Source organism: Papilio machaon, chromosome 22 (genome assembly GCF_912999745.1).
Source record: "Papilio machaon chromosome 22, ilPapMach1.1, whole genome shotgun sequence".
Lineage (NCBI taxonomy): Eukaryota > Metazoa > Arthropoda > Insecta > Lepidoptera > Papilionidae > Papilio > Papilio machaon.
In genome coordinates this window covers 346728-364675 of record NC_060007.1, presented here as the reverse complement: position 1 = coordinate 364675, position 17948 = coordinate 346728, and the positions used below count along the sequence as shown (strand labels likewise).

The 17948-nt window shown below is 35.5% G+C and overlaps 2 protein-coding genes across 3 annotated transcripts; both read right to left on the bottom strand.

Annotated features, from left to right (window-relative positions):
• Positions 1 to 341: 341 nt before the first annotated feature.
• LOC106715117 (apoptosis-inducing factor 1, mitochondrial) lies at positions 342 to 8185 on the bottom strand. Its single transcript, XM_014508340.2, has 16 exons — positions 7894 to 8185; positions 7382 to 7581; positions 5142 to 5285; positions 4900 to 4960; positions 4527 to 4663; positions 4256 to 4383; positions 3860 to 4047; positions 3387 to 3572; positions 3104 to 3259; positions 2949 to 3031; positions 2555 to 2680; positions 2209 to 2385; positions 1852 to 1976; positions 1443 to 1566; positions 1014 to 1138; positions 342 to 376 (listed from the first exon to the last, which is right to left on the bottom strand). Exons 1-16 carry the CDS (start codon positions 7985 to 7987, stop codon positions 361 to 363), a joined length of 2070 nt encoding a protein of 689 aa, XP_014363826.1. The 5' UTR covers positions 7988 to 8185; the 3' UTR covers positions 342 to 360.
• Positions 8186 to 11561: 3376 nt separating this feature from the next.
• On the bottom strand, positions 11562 to 17573 carry LOC106715116 (RING finger protein 121). 2 transcript variants are annotated; one of them, XM_014508338.2, is made up of 8 exons: positions 17385 to 17573; positions 17162 to 17196; positions 15074 to 15215; positions 14439 to 14620; positions 13414 to 13642; positions 12760 to 12862; positions 12276 to 12408; positions 11562 to 12103 (listed from the first exon to the last, which is right to left on the bottom strand). In XM_014508338.2, exons 1-8 carry the CDS (start codon positions 17415 to 17417, stop codon positions 11983 to 11985), a joined length of 978 nt encoding a protein of 325 aa, XP_014363824.2. In that variant the 5' UTR covers positions 17418 to 17573; the 3' UTR covers positions 11562 to 11982. The 2 variants fall into 2 exon arrangements, with proteins under 2 accessions (XP_014363824.2, XP_014363825.2); XM_014508339.2 differs by having other exon boundaries at positions 14439 to 14593.
• Positions 17574 to 17948: the final 375 nt, after the last annotated feature.

Below are 17948 nucleotides of genomic sequence, written 5' to 3'. Positions count from 1 at the left end.
AAGGAAATATTTAAAAATATTATTTAAATCAAATCTTAATATGTCAATTTTTTGACATATTTATTTCTTTTATATTTTCCAAGTTTTATTTACGGACAGTTGAAATTAAATATTATTTAATGACATGAACAAAAGAGGTTCATACAAGATTTTAAACCATATCTAAAATCTTAATTTGGTGTTACTCTGCCTACCCCTCTTGGTTATTTTTATATAACACATACTGCAGGACAAGCAATAAAATAAAACTAGTAAATAAATAATACATTACACTTTATTGTATAACAAAATTAATCCAAACATTATTCGCAGAAATATAAAAATATTTGCCATGCCAAATATTCTTCCCTTTTCTGTTTTCTAGAATGTTCTCCAACTGTAAAAGCGTAAACTTTAATTAGTTAACTATTAAAAGTTTCTAGTATACTTACTTATCAGAGACCAAAATCTCTGTTTAAAACATATTGTTATCTCTATTTTGTCAAAGATAATGACAGGGATGACGATATATTTTATACAGAGATTTCTGGTCTCAGAAACCTACGATTGGTCATTACTTTAAATTTTTCCTTTTATTCCCTTAGAAGTAACCACGTAATAAAGTAACGTAAGTGAGCTCACACTATGAACGTACAGTTCCAAAAATAATTTTTCTATCCTCCTCCATCCATTAAACAGTCGGAAGAAAACAAAGACAACAATAGTGTTTTTATTCGTGTACTAGCAGGCCCGGAATTTCTAGTGCAGAAATATTTTGTCCAAAAAAATTTTTAAAATGTTAATGGTGAACAACCCTAAGCACTTAGGGGTATGAAAAATAGATAGTAGCTGATTCTCAGACCTACTGAATATGCTTATAAAATTTCATAAAAATCGGTCAAGCCGTTTCAGAGGAGTATGGTACCTAACATTGTGATACGAGAATTTTATATATAAATTAAAGAAATATTTGACATTAGACATTAGCTAATAACGATAGGCATTTAGACCCCAATTTCGTAGTGTCCACTTACTTCTTAATGCAAGGACCCTTCTCAATCAACTCCTCCTGCTTCTTGTAAATGCACTTGGTGTCGACGAAGCCGAGCAGATCTGCGATCAGGTCGATGTCTTTGTACGACGGTTTCGCGCGCAATATCTGACACAAAAATAAACAAAAACATTAAAAAAATATATTTAAATTCATGACAAATACTTCGATAGTGTTGTTGAATTTGAATTCTTTACGACATTTTAGACTTTTACAGCTATCTCTATTACTCATCATCATTTACCAGTTCTTATCAGACTCCTGCTAATAAATCAATATCAAGTAAATATATCAAAATATTCCCTGCCGGAGCTATACGGAAGCATTGTCATTTTTGTTATTTTAAAGATAATGAGAGAGATGTCAACATATTTGGATGGTCAGTATTATTATTGAGCATTTGATGCATTACCTCAGTGGCGACGGCGGCGCGGTCGTCTATTGGCGGCATGTTCCAGAAGACGAAGCCGACCACAGTCTCGTCGCGCATGTACATGAGTAGCCCGCGCAGGTACCGGCTCTGGTACTCGTTGGTCCTGTACAGTAAAACATATATTGGAGACTAGTTGACTTAACAGGTTAGTCTTTACTAAAGTTTCCAACGCTCGTAATGCTCAGAATTTTTAATTAAAAAAAAACACTCATTTTTTGGATCCCTGAAGTCCTGAGAACATACTTAACATATCATTACAATAGAATTCGGAGCGCATCGCGAACAAATACATTTTTTATTGAACGACATGTACTCGAGTATCCTATATCTCTTCCATAGAAAACATTAAAAATAACTGTTACGGCATTTATTTTAAAAAAAGTATTACTTTTTATAACAGGGTCTGTCCCCGCCGCCACCGCCCGCTGGCGCCTGCGTCGTCTTGGCCGCCTCCTCCGCGCACTGCTTGAAGATGGCAATGGTGGGCATGCACGCGCCCACCTCGCCTACAACCTGTGACATTTATTATATTTAAATTCAAATATATGTTATTCGAAGACTTATCATTACTATTTTTTACAATGTGTTCTCGTAAGCTTCATATTTTACTAGAATAAGTGACTCATTAGCACTGGAATAAAACTGATTTGAAATAAGCTAGTCATCATTTCAGTGTTGATGCAATTAGAAAACAGATTGATTTTATGAGATGATATACACGTTCTTTATGTATTAAAGTCTGTACCTCCATCTGCAGCTCCTCCTCAAACCTTAACCAGTAGTGTGGCTCCATGTTGCTAGGTGTCCAGTAGCCGGTCATGTTGGCGCCCGCCACGTAGCCCTGCTCCTGTGCGTTGAGATAGTGATCCAGGCGCAGCCGCGTGTCCTTCCACTGCGAGTAGAAACTAGCCGCGTCACCAGCCTATGTGATGTAGTACGAATAATTACCATAAAAACAGTACCACTTTAGAAACACCTATTTAAGACATATTGTAACTCTTGACAAAAAGAGATATGTTTTGCCAGTAGAAACTAATCACAAGTTTGAATATACTTAGAGAGCCAATAAATTAATATTAACAAATCCTTACAACGTATAAATGAGTCCTCGCCATCAATTCCGTATTGACAACGAAGCCGCCATTGACGTCGTCAACCTCGAGGTACGAAGGCTCTGCCAGGTCCATACGCGGTTGTGAGCCCACCGCCACAAATGCCTAGTATCACAAAATAAATCCACACTAATGGGGAAAAAATTATAAGTTTGTAGCAAATAAACTCCCAAACTACTGGACCTATTTTAAAAATTCTACAACCATTAAAATGCTTCATTATTCCTGAGTAAAATAGGCTATATTTAATGTTGTTATAAAATATAGCCTTAATTGTATATTCTCTTGACTTGTCTTGGCACTATCTACTTTTCTAAACACAAGAAATAAATCCAAAAGTCTACATCGTAATATCTTTGAAAACAAATCTTACATAATCTGTGACGAGTGACGTTCCATCAGACAACGTCAATTCCAGACGACCGTCCTCAGACTGGAAGGCGTCGTATACTTGAGCTGTAAGAAATACCACAGATAAGCATACAGTGTAAACGGATGACAGTGCAGTTAGTTGGTCAATCTTCATACTTTTAGGTCTAATGGTGACGCCTTCCTTCCTGATCTTCTCAGCTGCCCACTCGCCCAGGTACTCTGGGATCACGCTGGCCATGATGCCCTTGTCTTTGTAAATGTGTACTATCTTTACTGGCTCATGATCCGGATCTAACTCCTTGTCCAGTTTATCTGCAATAAATAATATTTTTAAAGTGTTAATAGTAAAATTGAGACACTTCTGCTTGTAATTTTAAACTAGTACTTAAAATAGAAACGTAGATTTTATACAATATAATGGAATATTAGAAAAACTCACTCATCCTGCCGAGGTACCAGGCGAGCTCGCAGCCGAGCGGGCCGCCGCCGATCACCACCACGTGCTTTGATTTCTTGACGCTACGGTATGCGATCTCCAGGTCGCGGATAGTGCGCAGATTGCACACGCGGTCACGAACCGCCTTGGGAGCGGATTTAAACATCGACAGCTGCTTCGGTTTGGAACCTGTCACATCAACGGATAGAAACGATAGAAAAGATAGAACAAAGGATAGACAACGAGAAGACAAAAGGTGCCCTTTGATTACTATTTATCCGTTCTAAGATCAACGATGTATTGAAAAAAATAAAAGTAGTGTTATTTAGAAACATTTTTTCCATTTCAACTGTTTCATAAATGCAAAAATCATATTCAAGTCCTTCAAGCTTATGGACTCACTCCAATATACAATACTCCAAGCCTCGCCGTGTTTGGTTTAGTTTCTAATCTAGTCTACTCGTGCTCAGACTGACCTGGTGCTATCAGACATCGCTCGTAGTATATGGGCTGCTCGCCGCAGAGAGTCTTGATCCAGGCGACATGGCTATCGGCGTCGACGCGCAGCACGCACCACCCTGTCGCTATGGACACCGCCGGGCCCTTCTTCTTGCGGTAGAACTTCACAGGGTCCAGAAAGTTGTGGCACTCAGATTGGTACATCCTGAAATATATCTATCTAGAGCAGTGAATCCCTAATTGGTCTAGGTGGGGTCTAGGAAAGACTTGGGGTGACGAGGGGAAGTAAAGTTAAGGATTCATACCGAAACCAGGTGAAATTAAAAAATACCGGAATCTCTGAACTGTCATCAGTGACTGACGACAAAAAAAACTAGAGTAACGACAAGTAAGGTTTATAGACAAGAGCATACGTTTTCTTCTTCCAGTCCTGAACATAGTAAAGGTTCTTGATATCGGGCGGCTCGGGGTTCCACCACATATACTTAGACATCGGGGGTCGTTTGTACGGCAAGCAGTCTTCTTTCGCTATGAAAAACACCTACAAGAAATTGTAAAGACTAAATTTCAGTTTTGCGGAAAAGATTGCTCAAAAACCGTGTCAGAAATTACACGGATCTGGGCGACGAAAACCCCTTGTACTCCTCGGTTAAGACGGCCCTGCTTAAATAAAAACAAACGCACCTTCGCGGTTTTGTCGTGTTCTATAATAGAGTTGTAGGCCGCCCAGCCGGCCGCGCCCGCGCCGATTATCAAATACTGGACACAAGCCGGTAGATCCTTCTCGTGGAATGGCCGCTTTATAACACGCCTTGGACGCCCTGCGATACCATAAAATAGTTATGTACAAATTTATTAGTACATTCACATTCATATTTTGAAGAATAACATTGTAAATTCAAAGATTTGAAGTGAACGAATCCGCATTGGGCCAGCGTGTTTTACTAAACCCTTGGTCTCGAGTCCCGAGTGTATATGAGCTGACAACAATTACAATTTTTAAATTAAAAGACCGATTGATCCCTTTAAAAGATCAATTAGTGTAAAAAATACTTACAAATTGGTATATTTTCTCCAAGTTTATCCTGCTCTTCTTTCCATAAATATAATTTGTAAATCTGCGAATTATTTTAAATGATTACTTTGAGGTTATTAGTTGATACTATGATATGTCTAGAGAAGTGTGCCAGGATCGCAGGAAATGGAAGTTCGTAAACTCTGCCTACTCTTTTCAGCTACGGGTGTGAGTTCTGTTATTGTGGTTGACACTTTGTTGTTGTAAATACAAAATATCCTTACCAAGCCCACAGTCCCGAGGAAGGTGGTGAGACCCCACACGTACACCCAGGGAAAGGGCGGAGGCGGCGGAGGCGGGCAAGGCGGCGGATCGGGAACCGGCTTCAACGAGCACGGACCCTTCGTGCGCTGGCACTCCAACATGGGCTGGAGTAGGTCAATACATAGCTTGGTAGTTTTAATGGTTACGTTATCAAGATTTAGTAATAGTCCTCTAAGAAAAGTATTAGTCCTCTTTACCTTCCTACCTTTTTCTGATTAGAAAGGATGGGAAGGGAAAGTGAATTTAGCGCAAGAGGAGAGGCATAGGGCAGGAAATATTCTCTTTCTGTGCGTCTTCTTCTCCGTTGATTAAAGGTAGGCAACGCATCTACATTTGAGAATGTCAATGGGCAAGGGTCCTTCACGAATTCAAGTAATTCGCCTAAATATCGAGGCGACCCTTGGCCGTTTGCTCGTTTGCCACCTTTTGATACAAAAAGAAAAAGCTCCGAACTTCTCTAAATAGTCAATAGACTTAGCTATTTTACTAGCACCTTAAACAGAGTCCCTTTATTTTACTGCCAGACTCAGAGAACCCTGGGTTACGTGTTAGTTTATAGATTTAGTATATGAAATGTACATTGATTGACTTAGTAGAATTCTAAATAATCCAGTCCAGCCAGTGGATCTGACTACTAAATTAATACAACAGTCGATGCAATTTTTCACATATAACCATCATCTTCCTGATCATTAAATGTGCTGTTATTTTAACCTTTATAATTACTTTTATGTTTGTAAGTAGACGACAGTAAATAGTAACGTAAAATTTAAATTTTCCATAAAAATTTCGTTTATGATTCTCGGTATAGATTTTTAGTTGTTTAATTTGTATTTGAAACAATGCTGAGACAGTGACTTTATTTTATTTTCATTTTTTTCAGATTTTCATTTAAGGTGTTTAATTTTGTACAAAAATAAACTTTGAACGTTGTCGACTAAGTGGACCCGTTCATGTAATAGACGTGAAATATTTATGAACGTGAATTTGAGAAATAGTCTATACATTTTTAACTAATGCTGGACGGATGTAGGACAAAATTAATACTATACTGGTGCTAATAAATAAAAATAAGTGATTTTTCTTTGTTTATTTCATTACATGTTTTATATTTACGAAATCAGAACCCTTATGCTACGTCAATTGATTGTTATTGGCATCGGCGGACTGTTGCAGTTCTGGATTTTCGTCCTTCTCTGCCTGCGCTAGCAGAGTCAATCGGTCCAGGGGGTTCCAGGGCTCGTGGAACGCGTACTTGTACTTAGTCTTGCCGTTATAACCCAACCGAGGCGTCACCTCCGACCCCACTTCGTTCTCCAGCCTTTGCATTTTATTCATCGACTTTCGCTTCCAATTGTCCGGATGAACGATCGGAGTCTGTTGGAACCAACTCCTAATAGGACTCGATTGCCTAACATTTAAACTGTCGGCCGACTTAGTCGAGCCCTGTGTCCGTACGTCTCCACTTGGAGCTTCCTGCCAAAGAAATTAACTTTTGAAATGATAACGATATCGTTTTTAGTGCGTTGGACGAAATTCTCATAGATTGAAACTGAATTACATTGCCAAATTTCGAGGTGTTAATAGTTTTCTTTCGTGTTCCGTAACTACGGCCGCCTACAGTATCCTTTTGGCGATCATGGAATCTCTGCCGGATGTGTCTTTCTTCTTCCATCCGAGCAACTCTTTCAGAGTTGTAAAGAAGCCCTTCGGCTCCTGCTCTTTCTCGACGTCTTGCTCCATGTCGCCATGCGGTATGCCTGTCTGCATGTGCGGCGGCTGATGGTGGTGTTGCTGCTGCGGATAGCCCGGGTAGCCATGCGTGGGGTCCTGGTGGTGGCCTGACGTCACGAACACGAATCCAGTCCGCTGACAAACAAAGCACAAGCTGGATTTCATTAGATCTCTAATTCGACGCTCAAAAGGGCTCTGATTTCGTCTAACGCACTAACATATGGTACTTAAACTGTAAGGTAAACAATTATTGTAAAGTCACCGGAAAACGACGAAGCATCGATGCAAAATAATTAAATTAAGATGATGTTAATACAACGAAACAATTGCATGTACCTTATTCAAACCATAGCAACAGCATGATTGATGAATTCAACATTTAAATGAACGTTCAAACATTTTAATACTATTATTCTAAAGCTAAAACAAAATTGTGGAATCGTAGAATAGGCTAAGTGTTAATTACCTTGGCATTACTGGGCGGGAGAGGTGGCACGACGACATCCGGTGATTTAATCTTGTAAGGATCGTAGTTGGGGGGCTGCGGCTCCTCGGGGAAGTTGCATGGCCACATGGGCGTGCGAGGCCACGGCACCACCGTTTTGCCCTCCGTCTGCGGAACGTCCCGGCAGCAATCCTTGTCCTTCGAGTAACTCTTGTAACGACCTGCAATAACAAAGTCTTTAAACCGAAATGCCGATTTTTAAATTGAAAGTGACGAGATGAGAATCCACCACTTTTCTATTAAAATAGAAACACCTGCTAAATGCTGTTTAATGATATACACGCTTCAAAAGTACGAAGACATTAAAGTTCGTGATACGTTAAATCTATCAGTACATGTATGGAAAGGTCGTGAGTTCAGATATGACGGCCGATAGAGGAATATGACAGATTTGTTCGTACTGTGCCGACCCCACTTAAATAGAAAAGAGTAAGGATAATCTGACTAATAATATAGATGTAAGACAACGTTACCTGTTACAACAATGCCTTGTCCGATATTGTGGTTGCTCACGGCCAAAATGTGATTCAAACTTTTGATTTGGCTGCAATATCTTATTGTACCCATTTTGAATTTAAACAGAAATTTATCTTTTGTTTGCTTTGCGAAAATTATCTACATTATTTTTGAGTTAGTTTTTGAAGAATAACTTTTGATTTTTATTCGGAAAAATGCTATGTGACGTATTTGAAAGTTGAATATGGAAATATGTTTTCTTTTATCATAATTGGCTGCTAAGTATCCAGAAGAATTATTTTAGTGCAACGAGGTTAGTTGCGATATAATTGTGAATGGATGATAACCAAAGCTGGGCATGGCAGGTTAATTTACGAAGTTAATATTTGCTTAACGGATTAACTTTTAAGTTAACTTTAAATAGTGTTAACGCTTCTGTTAACTTCCGTTAATTAAGTCCGTTAATCGTTACATTAGAAACTTGGAGACATGCTGTCATTTGGTTTAAATTACGCGCCACGCCACACTCGTAAGTTCAGTTATGTTGGGCGACTGTCGGCGACTCGAATGGTGAACGAACGAGTTGATAATTGATATATGTGAAGTTCGCGTGCAACTCTGATGCACAGAGCGTCCGGAAAAGACGCGAACAACAGGACAAAATCAATAGAAGGTTCGAAATAGTATATTTCATTACGAGTGCGGAAAGCCTATCATTGCAAAGAGTTCCGACAAATGTCTGCCCGAGCCGAAGCGCAGCAGTGAAGGTTGACAGTAGGAACAAGTTGCAATGACAGGCTTTACGCACGTGTACTGAACAACTATTTTAATACAGTTGCGAAAAAATTAAGCAATTTAATAGAATAATGAAAATACAATAACCTTAACTAACACTTTTTTTAAATGGCGCCAAACCTGAAATAATATAAGCAGAGATTTTTATTTGTTTTCTTCACCCATTCTGGGTAGGCAAAAGATATGTCTATACAGCCAAGTCTTCAGTAGATTTTTCTATTGATATGAAATGAAAATGATAACTATGACAGATCCGCGTGGAACTAAAAAAAAACTTTATGAGTAGTCTATGTGTTCTTCTAGACTATGTTCTATATTTGTGCCAAATTTCATCAAGATCCGTTGAGCCGTTCCGGAGATACCTTCAAACAAACATCCATCCCTCTAACATTTGCATTTATAATATTAGTAGGATTAATAAAAGACATTTTAAATATTAAAACTAATTTATTTACTGTACAAAACATTCTATAAATCTTCGTACATCTTACATTTTATATGACTATTTTATCATTGTCTCAATATATATTGCGTCATATTTATTATTACAAAATTCAGTGCACATTACATACAACACGACCACGATAACACATGACAAGATTTAAGTCGGTATAAAAACGAACTAGTTATGAACATAATATAGCTTTCGTGAGGTGCAATTTAAGAAGTAAACTTTGTCTTCATGTTCTACAGTCAAAGAAAAGTATATTTAATAAGTAGAAAAACTGCCTTTAACTAACTATAGATGTCAGAATGATCAAGAGTGGCTGTACCACTAAATATACCACAGATAATAAATACTACTTTGTATGCAAATTATAAAATACTCTGTGGACTGTAGTCATAGCAACGACTTCTGTCGAATTTCACTCAAAATATTAAAAATAAATAATTTGTAGCTAATTCATAAATTATTCGTAACAAAAAAAAATGATTTTTTTTTTTTCAGGCAGTCAATAAAGAATTCTTTTTTTTTATATCACTAGAATGACGTATCAATCTTTGACAGCTGACAGCTGACTCTTGGCGCTGGCGCCAACTACTTAGGGCTTTTAGTTTTTCTACCCATTCTATTGTCAGCATCAAATGACATTTCACGAAATTGGATAGAAAAGGAACTTCTTCAACTGTACACCTCTAGGAAATATAAAAAATGCAAAATACATATTACTCTTACATTTGAGTATTGTATATTAGACTTTATTCTGTATACAAAGTCACATATAAGAGGGTGTATGATAAAAATTAATTTCTCACTTATTTGAATTTCAAACTTTGATTACATAATAAACTGAAAAGATAAAACAATATAATAAATATGTAGGAAAATTTAATTTAAAACCATCTTCTACTCAAAGACCATTCACATTTACACAAAATACAGACATAATAATTCCTATACCATTTATAAGGCTTTTATTTTAATTTAATTTATTTAATTGTGCACGAATTGGTCGGGTCGACCGGTGCAATACCACGACCACACAGAAGACAGGCGTGAAGTGGAAACAATTCCGTGTTTCGTCTGATGAGTGTGGTACCGGAGGCCTAATTTTAGTCCTCTTTCCCTTCCCATCCTTTTCTTATTAGTAAAAGCACGCGTAGGAAGGAGAAATATTCTCTTACGTCCTCTTCTCCGTTGATTAAAGGTAGGCAACGCATCTGCATTTGCGGATGCCTATGGGCAACGGTCACCTCGCTATTGCGGCGAATCCAGGTGGCCGGTTGCTCGTTTGCAACCTTATGATATAAAAAAGAATTAATCAACTTTTAGCATTTTTTTCTAAAGTTTAAAAACATTTATAAAAATGTTTTTGTACTAAAATATCTTAAAGATAATTGCAATCGAATCCAAGAGTTAAATTATCAATAAATATTTTTATTTACAAAGGTATATATAATTTTTACAATACTGTAACAGTTTGGTAAATTATTTAAATAATTGTGGCATATCAAAGTAAAAAACATTTTAGTACATGAAGAAATTGTTATAAAGAATTGGTACGAGAAAAATATCGTTTTTCATCTTACTTTGATAACTTTCACTGAAATAAATTTAAATACGTTAAATAAATAACAGATAAGAAAATTTAAAAATAAAAGATGAGGAGATGAAAAAATACTAAATAGAAATAAATGCTTTTGCTCTAATTTTATGTGAATAGTGTTAAAAAACAGAAGAGACTAAAAAATGCGATTTCATAATTAATGCTCTCAAATACTATAAAAATGAGATCTACTTTAACCATTATTTCGATGGCTCCGACAAGTAAAGGCCAATGTGCAAATTGACAACTTTGAACCATATAGGAAAATAGGCACCATAGGCCGTTTTACTATGGCAAAAAATAACATTTTTGCCTGTAAATGTGTATTTCGTCTATTGCATATTAACTAAACTAAGAGTTAGCTTTTAACACAAAAAAAGTTAAAATCACCAATTTGTTACTTTGGCCCTTATACATAGGACCCATCGATTTGTAGAAAAACTTATTTTCTAACATAACAAGGCATCAATTTGGTTAAAATGTCTAGTAAAAACTGTATATGTATGAAAATTATAAACTAAACTCACTTTCTGAAGGTTAAAATAACCCTATCTTATTGAATGTAAATGGTTTTTATGTACAATGTTTAACTGTGTATTCCGACTTCTACACCATCTTAAGCAGAGACAACATCGGTCTCTGCTTTTTTCAAAATAGTGTAAGGGATGACAATATGTATCAATACAAGCTATTTCATTTGAAATTTAAAGTAAAAAGTTAGTTAAATTTAATGGTAGCGTGCATTTCCACCACTGAAATAAATATAATTATAAATTTTTATCTCTCATTCTATTCCACAAAAAAAAGCTTTTGTAAAAGGTCAGTGGAATTTTTTTTTTTGACAAAAACCTCAACATATTTAGTTTGTAAGTTATTTTAAATACCTTTAAATAAACTATGCCACTGGCTGTAGCTAGTTCACACAAACACTTAGCCACAATCAGAGATATTAATTGGCTACTAAACACCCTTAGTGCAGTTTAAGTTATAGAAATGTACACAATCATTTCTCTGTAATTATCTACTCTAGATTGGACTCACCAGGTTCATGTTCTTTTGATCAATGTACATGGTGTCAGTTCTGTTAGCTTTGTCTTCAATCTTGTCATCTTCATGCATTTCATTTCTTCAGAATATTGAAAATTCGTCACTAATATTGTGTAACCAATTAACGGTTCTGATTGCTTCTGAACACTTCACATCGCACACTGTCACTAAAACACAAATATCACTGTCACTACGATGTCTTCCGATGTAGGGGACTCATTCAAGTCCGAATATCCAATTGATGCCCTGCGCCAGGAACAAGATGAGCGGCTGCCACGCAACCAGCCACCTGATCCAGTCCAGCAGCTGCCCATACAAGATGTGGGGCCGATCCCAGCTGAATGCTTGTTAAGGTTAATATTATCAGTTATCTAAAATCTAAAATTTTCAGGTAAGATATATTCAAAGTTATATTGTTTAAATTAGATGGTGCTGTACTGGATCTAAACTTTGTGTGAAGTAATGAGAAATTTTCGTTGAAAAGATTTGTTATTTGTGTAAAAGGATACGGGTTGGTGAACATGCGGCGTAGATCCACCTTCTCCTTGCAGTAGGGGCAGGTCTGCTTCTTGCCCACGATGCACCAGCCTCTGATGCAGAACTCGTGGAACACATGCCCGCACGGCAGCTTGTATGTGTTCTCTACAACATTATGTAAATTAAATTTCATTAATATACTAGAATAGGAAAACGAAGTGTGGGGAGACAAAAAAAAAAAGATGGGTCGATGATATCATAATGACTACTGAAACAAGTTGGATGCATTTGGCCAAGGACAGAGAAAGATGGAAGAGAATGGAGGAGGCTTTCACCCAATAAGGGGCCACATTACAAAGAAAAGATGAAAACTAATTTATATAATCTGTATTGTATGAACTATAATATTTATTGCATTGATAAGTGGAAAATAATATATATTTTTAGAATATAATGAAATTATTAAAAAAATTATAAATTATTTGTACAATGCAAAAACATAGAAACATTACTGACCGAGGATACCCTCCTCGTTGACATCCACCAGCAGTTGGTTACCACACACCGCACAAACATTGCTTTCCAACTGTCTTGTTGGAATGCCCTCCTTTGTATAGTACTGTAATGAACAAAGTAAAATAGTTACAAATGCTAATATTTATATTTCACATAAACAACCTACTTCCTCTCGTTTTACCTACAATATTTTAATATAGTAATGTCTGGGAGGTATGAGAGAAACTGCGACTGGTTTTGACCTGATTTATTAACCACACAAGCGGACGGTACATTTTAGAACTACTCACATTTGGGCCATACACTACGAATACCAACATCAACTCCCTAACCATGGGTTTCTGAGACTACAATCTCAGTTTAAAACATTGTTGTTATCTCTGTTTTGTCAAAGATAATGTCAGGGATGACGATATGTTTTATACAGAGATTTTGGTTGCAAAAACCCACGGCTTGTCATTCAAAATTTAATTAACCAGTCCCAACATATCTTCATTAAGCGACAACTATAGCTACTAATTAACTGTGGCAGGATTTTTATTTTTTAGTAATCTCTTAGTCTTAATAATAAAAAAATTCCTTGATTTAATCCAATGTTAAGACAATATTCTAAACTACTTGAAGCTAAAAAATAAAAACAATAATTCCACTCACCCCAATAGAGGCAGCCATTTTATCCGTACAGTATTCAGCAACGTCCCGGCCTAACACACCAAAGTACAGCCCATAGAACAGCAACACCAGAGCTACATCCATCCACTGCTGCGGCTTGTGCCCGAAGAACGTATTTATACCAGCGAACGTCGACATCATTAAGATATAGCCAACAATACCCAGGAAACAACTAGCTTTGTATATTAGGTAGAACCATTTGTATACCAATCTGTGGACATTAAACATTGGCCTTGGGTTTCTGAGCTCAAAATCTCCATTTAAAATATATTGTTATCTCTTGTCAAAGATAATGATAGAGATCACGATATGTTTCACTCTTTGGTCTCAGAAACCAATGATGAGAGATTAAATTTAACAGTATTTAAAAAGAAAAACTTGACCAACTATATTTATATGGCATTAAAGGGAAAGCTACGAATAATTAAGTATCACTAGACAGAATCAGTACAGCAGTGGTAACAATGGAATTGATATACATGTAAGAGTCAGGTAATTAAGGTCTGTTTAGTGCAGAGATGGCAAACCAATGGCACGGGTACAATTTGTCGCAGTGACGTGATAAAATATTTTGGTCACAACATAGATCACAAAATAAATTATGCACTACAAAAAAATTGTGTAGTAGGTATAATCAATATAAGGGGAGAACACGAGTGTTCCCTACACTACGAAATGTTCACAAAGTCAAAATTATTTGATGGCAAGTTTATGGCTTCATTAAACACTAGCTTTTACCCGCGACTCCGTCCGCGCGGAATAAAAAATAGAAAACGGGGTAAAAATTATCCTATGTCCGTTTCCTGGTTCTAAGCTACCTGCCCACCAATTTTCAGTCAAATCGATTCAGCCGTTCTTGAGTTATAAATAGTGTAACTAACACGACTTTCTTTTATATATATAGATTTTTAGGAAAAAGTTACTTTGATATGTTAAGATTTGTATAACCACTGGTTTAGTATTTCAAATATATTTTCACTAGTTTAACATAAAATGAATGCAGTTACCTTGGCGTAGTATTAGACATGGGCCTTTCCGTGGACTTCCTTATAACGATTCCCGTGAGCAGTGTAAAGATAGTCCATATTGTGATGAACCTCCACCAGCCTTTGTTGAAACTCAGCGCCAGCGGTATCGACCACATCGACACCATTGTAAAGAACTGAACAATTTTATTATTAAAAAACAACTGGAAAGCAAAGAAACTCACAATTTTGCTAGTTTAATATTTGAGATCAGCGATTAGTAACGACTTCAATATAATTTAAATTTAACGTTACTCAGAGATGATGTAGTAATCTAACGATGAAATAATTATTGAAATCAGTCCAGTAGTTTTTGAGTTTATTTATTACAAACATATTAAATTTTACCATCACCTTTATCCAAATGTCAATCTTACTAATATTATAAATGCGAATATTTGGATGGATGGATGTTTGTTTGGAGGTATCTCAGGAACGGCTCAACGGATCATGATAAAATTTGACATAGCTTTAATAGTATGTAATATAAAGATTTTTTTTAATTCCCCGCGGACGGAGTCACAGACAAAAGCTAGTAAAAAATAAAGCGTAAATTAATAAATATTCAAGGTAATATCTAGCACTAATTTTAATAAAATATAAATCTTATATCTTACAGCATAAGATCGATAATGGCGCCTTTTCCATTCGACGACAACAAACTGTGCCACCACAAGTGTGACGATGAGGATCATCACCATTGTCGTGTGCATGGATTCATGACCGCGGTGCAACTCGTGCATCTTTTGGTGGTCATATCTGAAGATAAAGCAACATCGGTTACACAAAAATGCCATCTAAGAACATTGAATTACAGTTTAAAGGTGACACCAACTATGCAATCTTCACATATCTGTGGCAATATTAAAAAATATGTTTGTCAAACAATCCTCTGAGCCAGCATAGTTAACTAAGGCTTATTAACGGCTACCTTAGGGTAAGCACAGCACAGCCCGGCGTAAGGGTGCGTAAATGCATTTCCAGACATAAAAAAAAAAAAAAAAAAAAAGGGTAAGGTGTAGCCCCGCAATGGAGACATAGAATGAAGAGCAAAGAAACATACAGTTGAGCAAAGGCCCTATCTGTTCTGCATTGCAACACTTACAATTTGTTTTTTTTATGTACATTACTTTTCGTGTCCTTAGTTTTAATTATATAAGTGTTTTTTTTTTCTTTTTTTATGTTTTTAATTGCATAAGTGTTGTAATGTCTTTGAAACTGTTTTATATAATTTTATATTTCATAACACTAGTAAGGGATATGCAATATCATAGTTATTCTTTCACATGAGAAAGAACACTCAGAGGTTAGAGCAATTGTTGAAGATTATTGGATATTGTTACATTACAGGTTTCATGCTTGCCTACTTAATTTTACAGTACAAAATTACTAAAGACTTGAACTTAAAACTATGTATAGGATAAAGAATAAGACAACCTTATTCTTATGTAACACTAAGTTAATCCTATATATAAAATTCTTGTGTCACAATGTTTGTTACCATACTCCTCCAAAACGAATTGACTGATTTTTATGAAATTGCGGGCAACATCTAGTATTATGTATGTTTGTAAATGAGAAATTTTTAATAAATCAACAATTCAAGCTACCTAAAATTACAAATATCATAAAATGTTTTCCTTATATTGAATTGTTCGGAAAATCATTTCGTTTTTATTTCTATTTTTTATACTTATTTCAATATTTAATAATGCCTTCATCAGCTCTAACTGAACTTCCAGAATGTGGTGCATCTTTTTCGACAATACACGAATCTTAAGTCGAGAAAAAATGAAATGACTTTCCGAACAATCTATTTGATAAAGTTGTCCAAAGATAAATTTGAATACAATAGACATTTGAATACATATCTAACAGATATTACATAAATACTTACATAATACATAAACAGATATTACATAGATAAGGCTAATAAGCTATATCTGAATCAGTCAATACGTTCCAAACTCAAATAATTAAAGATATTTAGCATATTATCAATAACAAAAGAATTACAAGCAGGTTTTTGTAATGGGTATTGATAGGCAAATTAGTTTTGATAATGTATATATATTTATTTACATATCATAATTACTTTAATATGTACACACACACACAAACTTGTGAGCATAGATATTGTAAATTATAAATCTCAAATATATAGCAAAAAATTAATTTAGCTTAGGATCTTTTGTAGTATTATCTTACTTCTTACTATCTGTTACTTATAAATGCGAAAGTTTATTTGGACAGATGGATGTTTGTCAGCATTTATCTCTAGGCTCAACGGATCTCTATGAAATTTGTCATGGATGTAAAACATAGTCTGAAAGTACACTTAGGCAACTTACTATGTTTTTTAAAATACCCCGTGGACGGAGTCGCGGTGCGAACTTACGTCAGCGGTCACCCACGACTTCGTTCGCGCGGAATTAAAAAAAAAACTTCATTAGTACATATAGACTATACTTCCATATTTTCTACATTTGTGCCAAATTTCACCGTGATCCATTGAACGGTTATAGAGATATCCTCTAAAAACATGCATCCATACATATATACATCCAAACTTTCGCATTTATAATATTAGTAAGATATACTAAGTGGAATATACACATTGATTGTTGTTATTGTTTATAACATTTGGACTATGTGGAGTAATTTTTTTTTGTCAGATTTAGAGTTCAATTATCTGTAGCACTCACCGTAATTTTTCTTCTGCGGTCATCTCTTCATATGTCTGCAAAGATTTATACCAATTACTTAAGTACTCTAAAGTTAAAAACATGCTAGCAACTAGTTTTAATTCTTAACCTTGGACTATCCCTATTAAGACAAAAACCAGTAGTTCGTCAAAATCAATAAAAGAAATAAAGGATTAATTCACCAGTCAAATTAAAATTCTATAAAACATTTCGGGAAACTTACCTTATTGGAATCGACAGGCCGGTGAAGATCCATGGTTGTTTTAAAATTATATTTACTTACAACGATTAGATAATACCTTGCTTATATTTAGCTAGTATTTACATAATTTAATTATTGGTAAATCTAGAATTCCGGTATCTTTAACGTACTCAGGCTCTCAATAAGTATAACCTGCATTGACAATGACAATTGCCATTTTGCCACTTTATGTCAAATTGACAATCAAAGAGTATGAAACAAAGAAAATAATTAGTTTTGTTTATTGGTCTGATCTTAAAGCTTCCACACCACGATGAGAGTGATTGAATGAAAATCATCTGCAGCTTATTTCAACATGTCACAGTTACGTCTAACGCTTAAAAATTTTCATTACATTTAATTTTATATGATCGAGGAGATCTGTGTAAATTTCAAAGATTTTTTATTTTGAATCGAAGCGAAAATGTCAGTTGTCAATGTCATTTGCTTCTGTTTATTTTTCAGCTGATTTATAAAATAATGGAAGTTTAAGAAAATATCTGATGCGAATATATTTGAACTTGTTGATTTTATACTATCAGTTGA

Bases quoted from the DNA above. Each gene is read 5' to 3' on its own strand.
- LOC106715116 (XM_014508338.2), bottom strand. From the start codon at position 17,417: ATGGATCTTCACCGGCCTGTCGATTCCAATAAG. The intron at 12,863-13,413 runs GTGAGTGGAATT...TGTTCATTACAG, and splicing joins AAATGGCTGCCTCTATTGGG to TACTATACAAAGGAGGGCAT. The intron at 12,409-12,759 runs GTCAGTAATGTT...ATAATGTTGTAG, and splicing joins CAACGAGGAGGGTATCCTCG to AGAACACATACAAGCTGCCG.
- LOC106715117 (XM_014508340.2), bottom strand. From the start codon at position 7,987: ATGGGTACAATAAGATATTGCAGCCAAATCAAAAGTTTGAATCACATT. The intron at 7,582-7,893 runs GTAACGTTGTCT...TTGTTATTGCAG, and splicing joins ACAAGGCATTGTTGTAACAG to GTCGTTACAAGAGTTACTCG. The intron at 5,286-7,381 runs GTAATTAACACT...GACCTACTCCAG, and splicing joins TCCCGCCCAGTAATGCCAAG to CCCATGTTGGAGTGCCAGCG.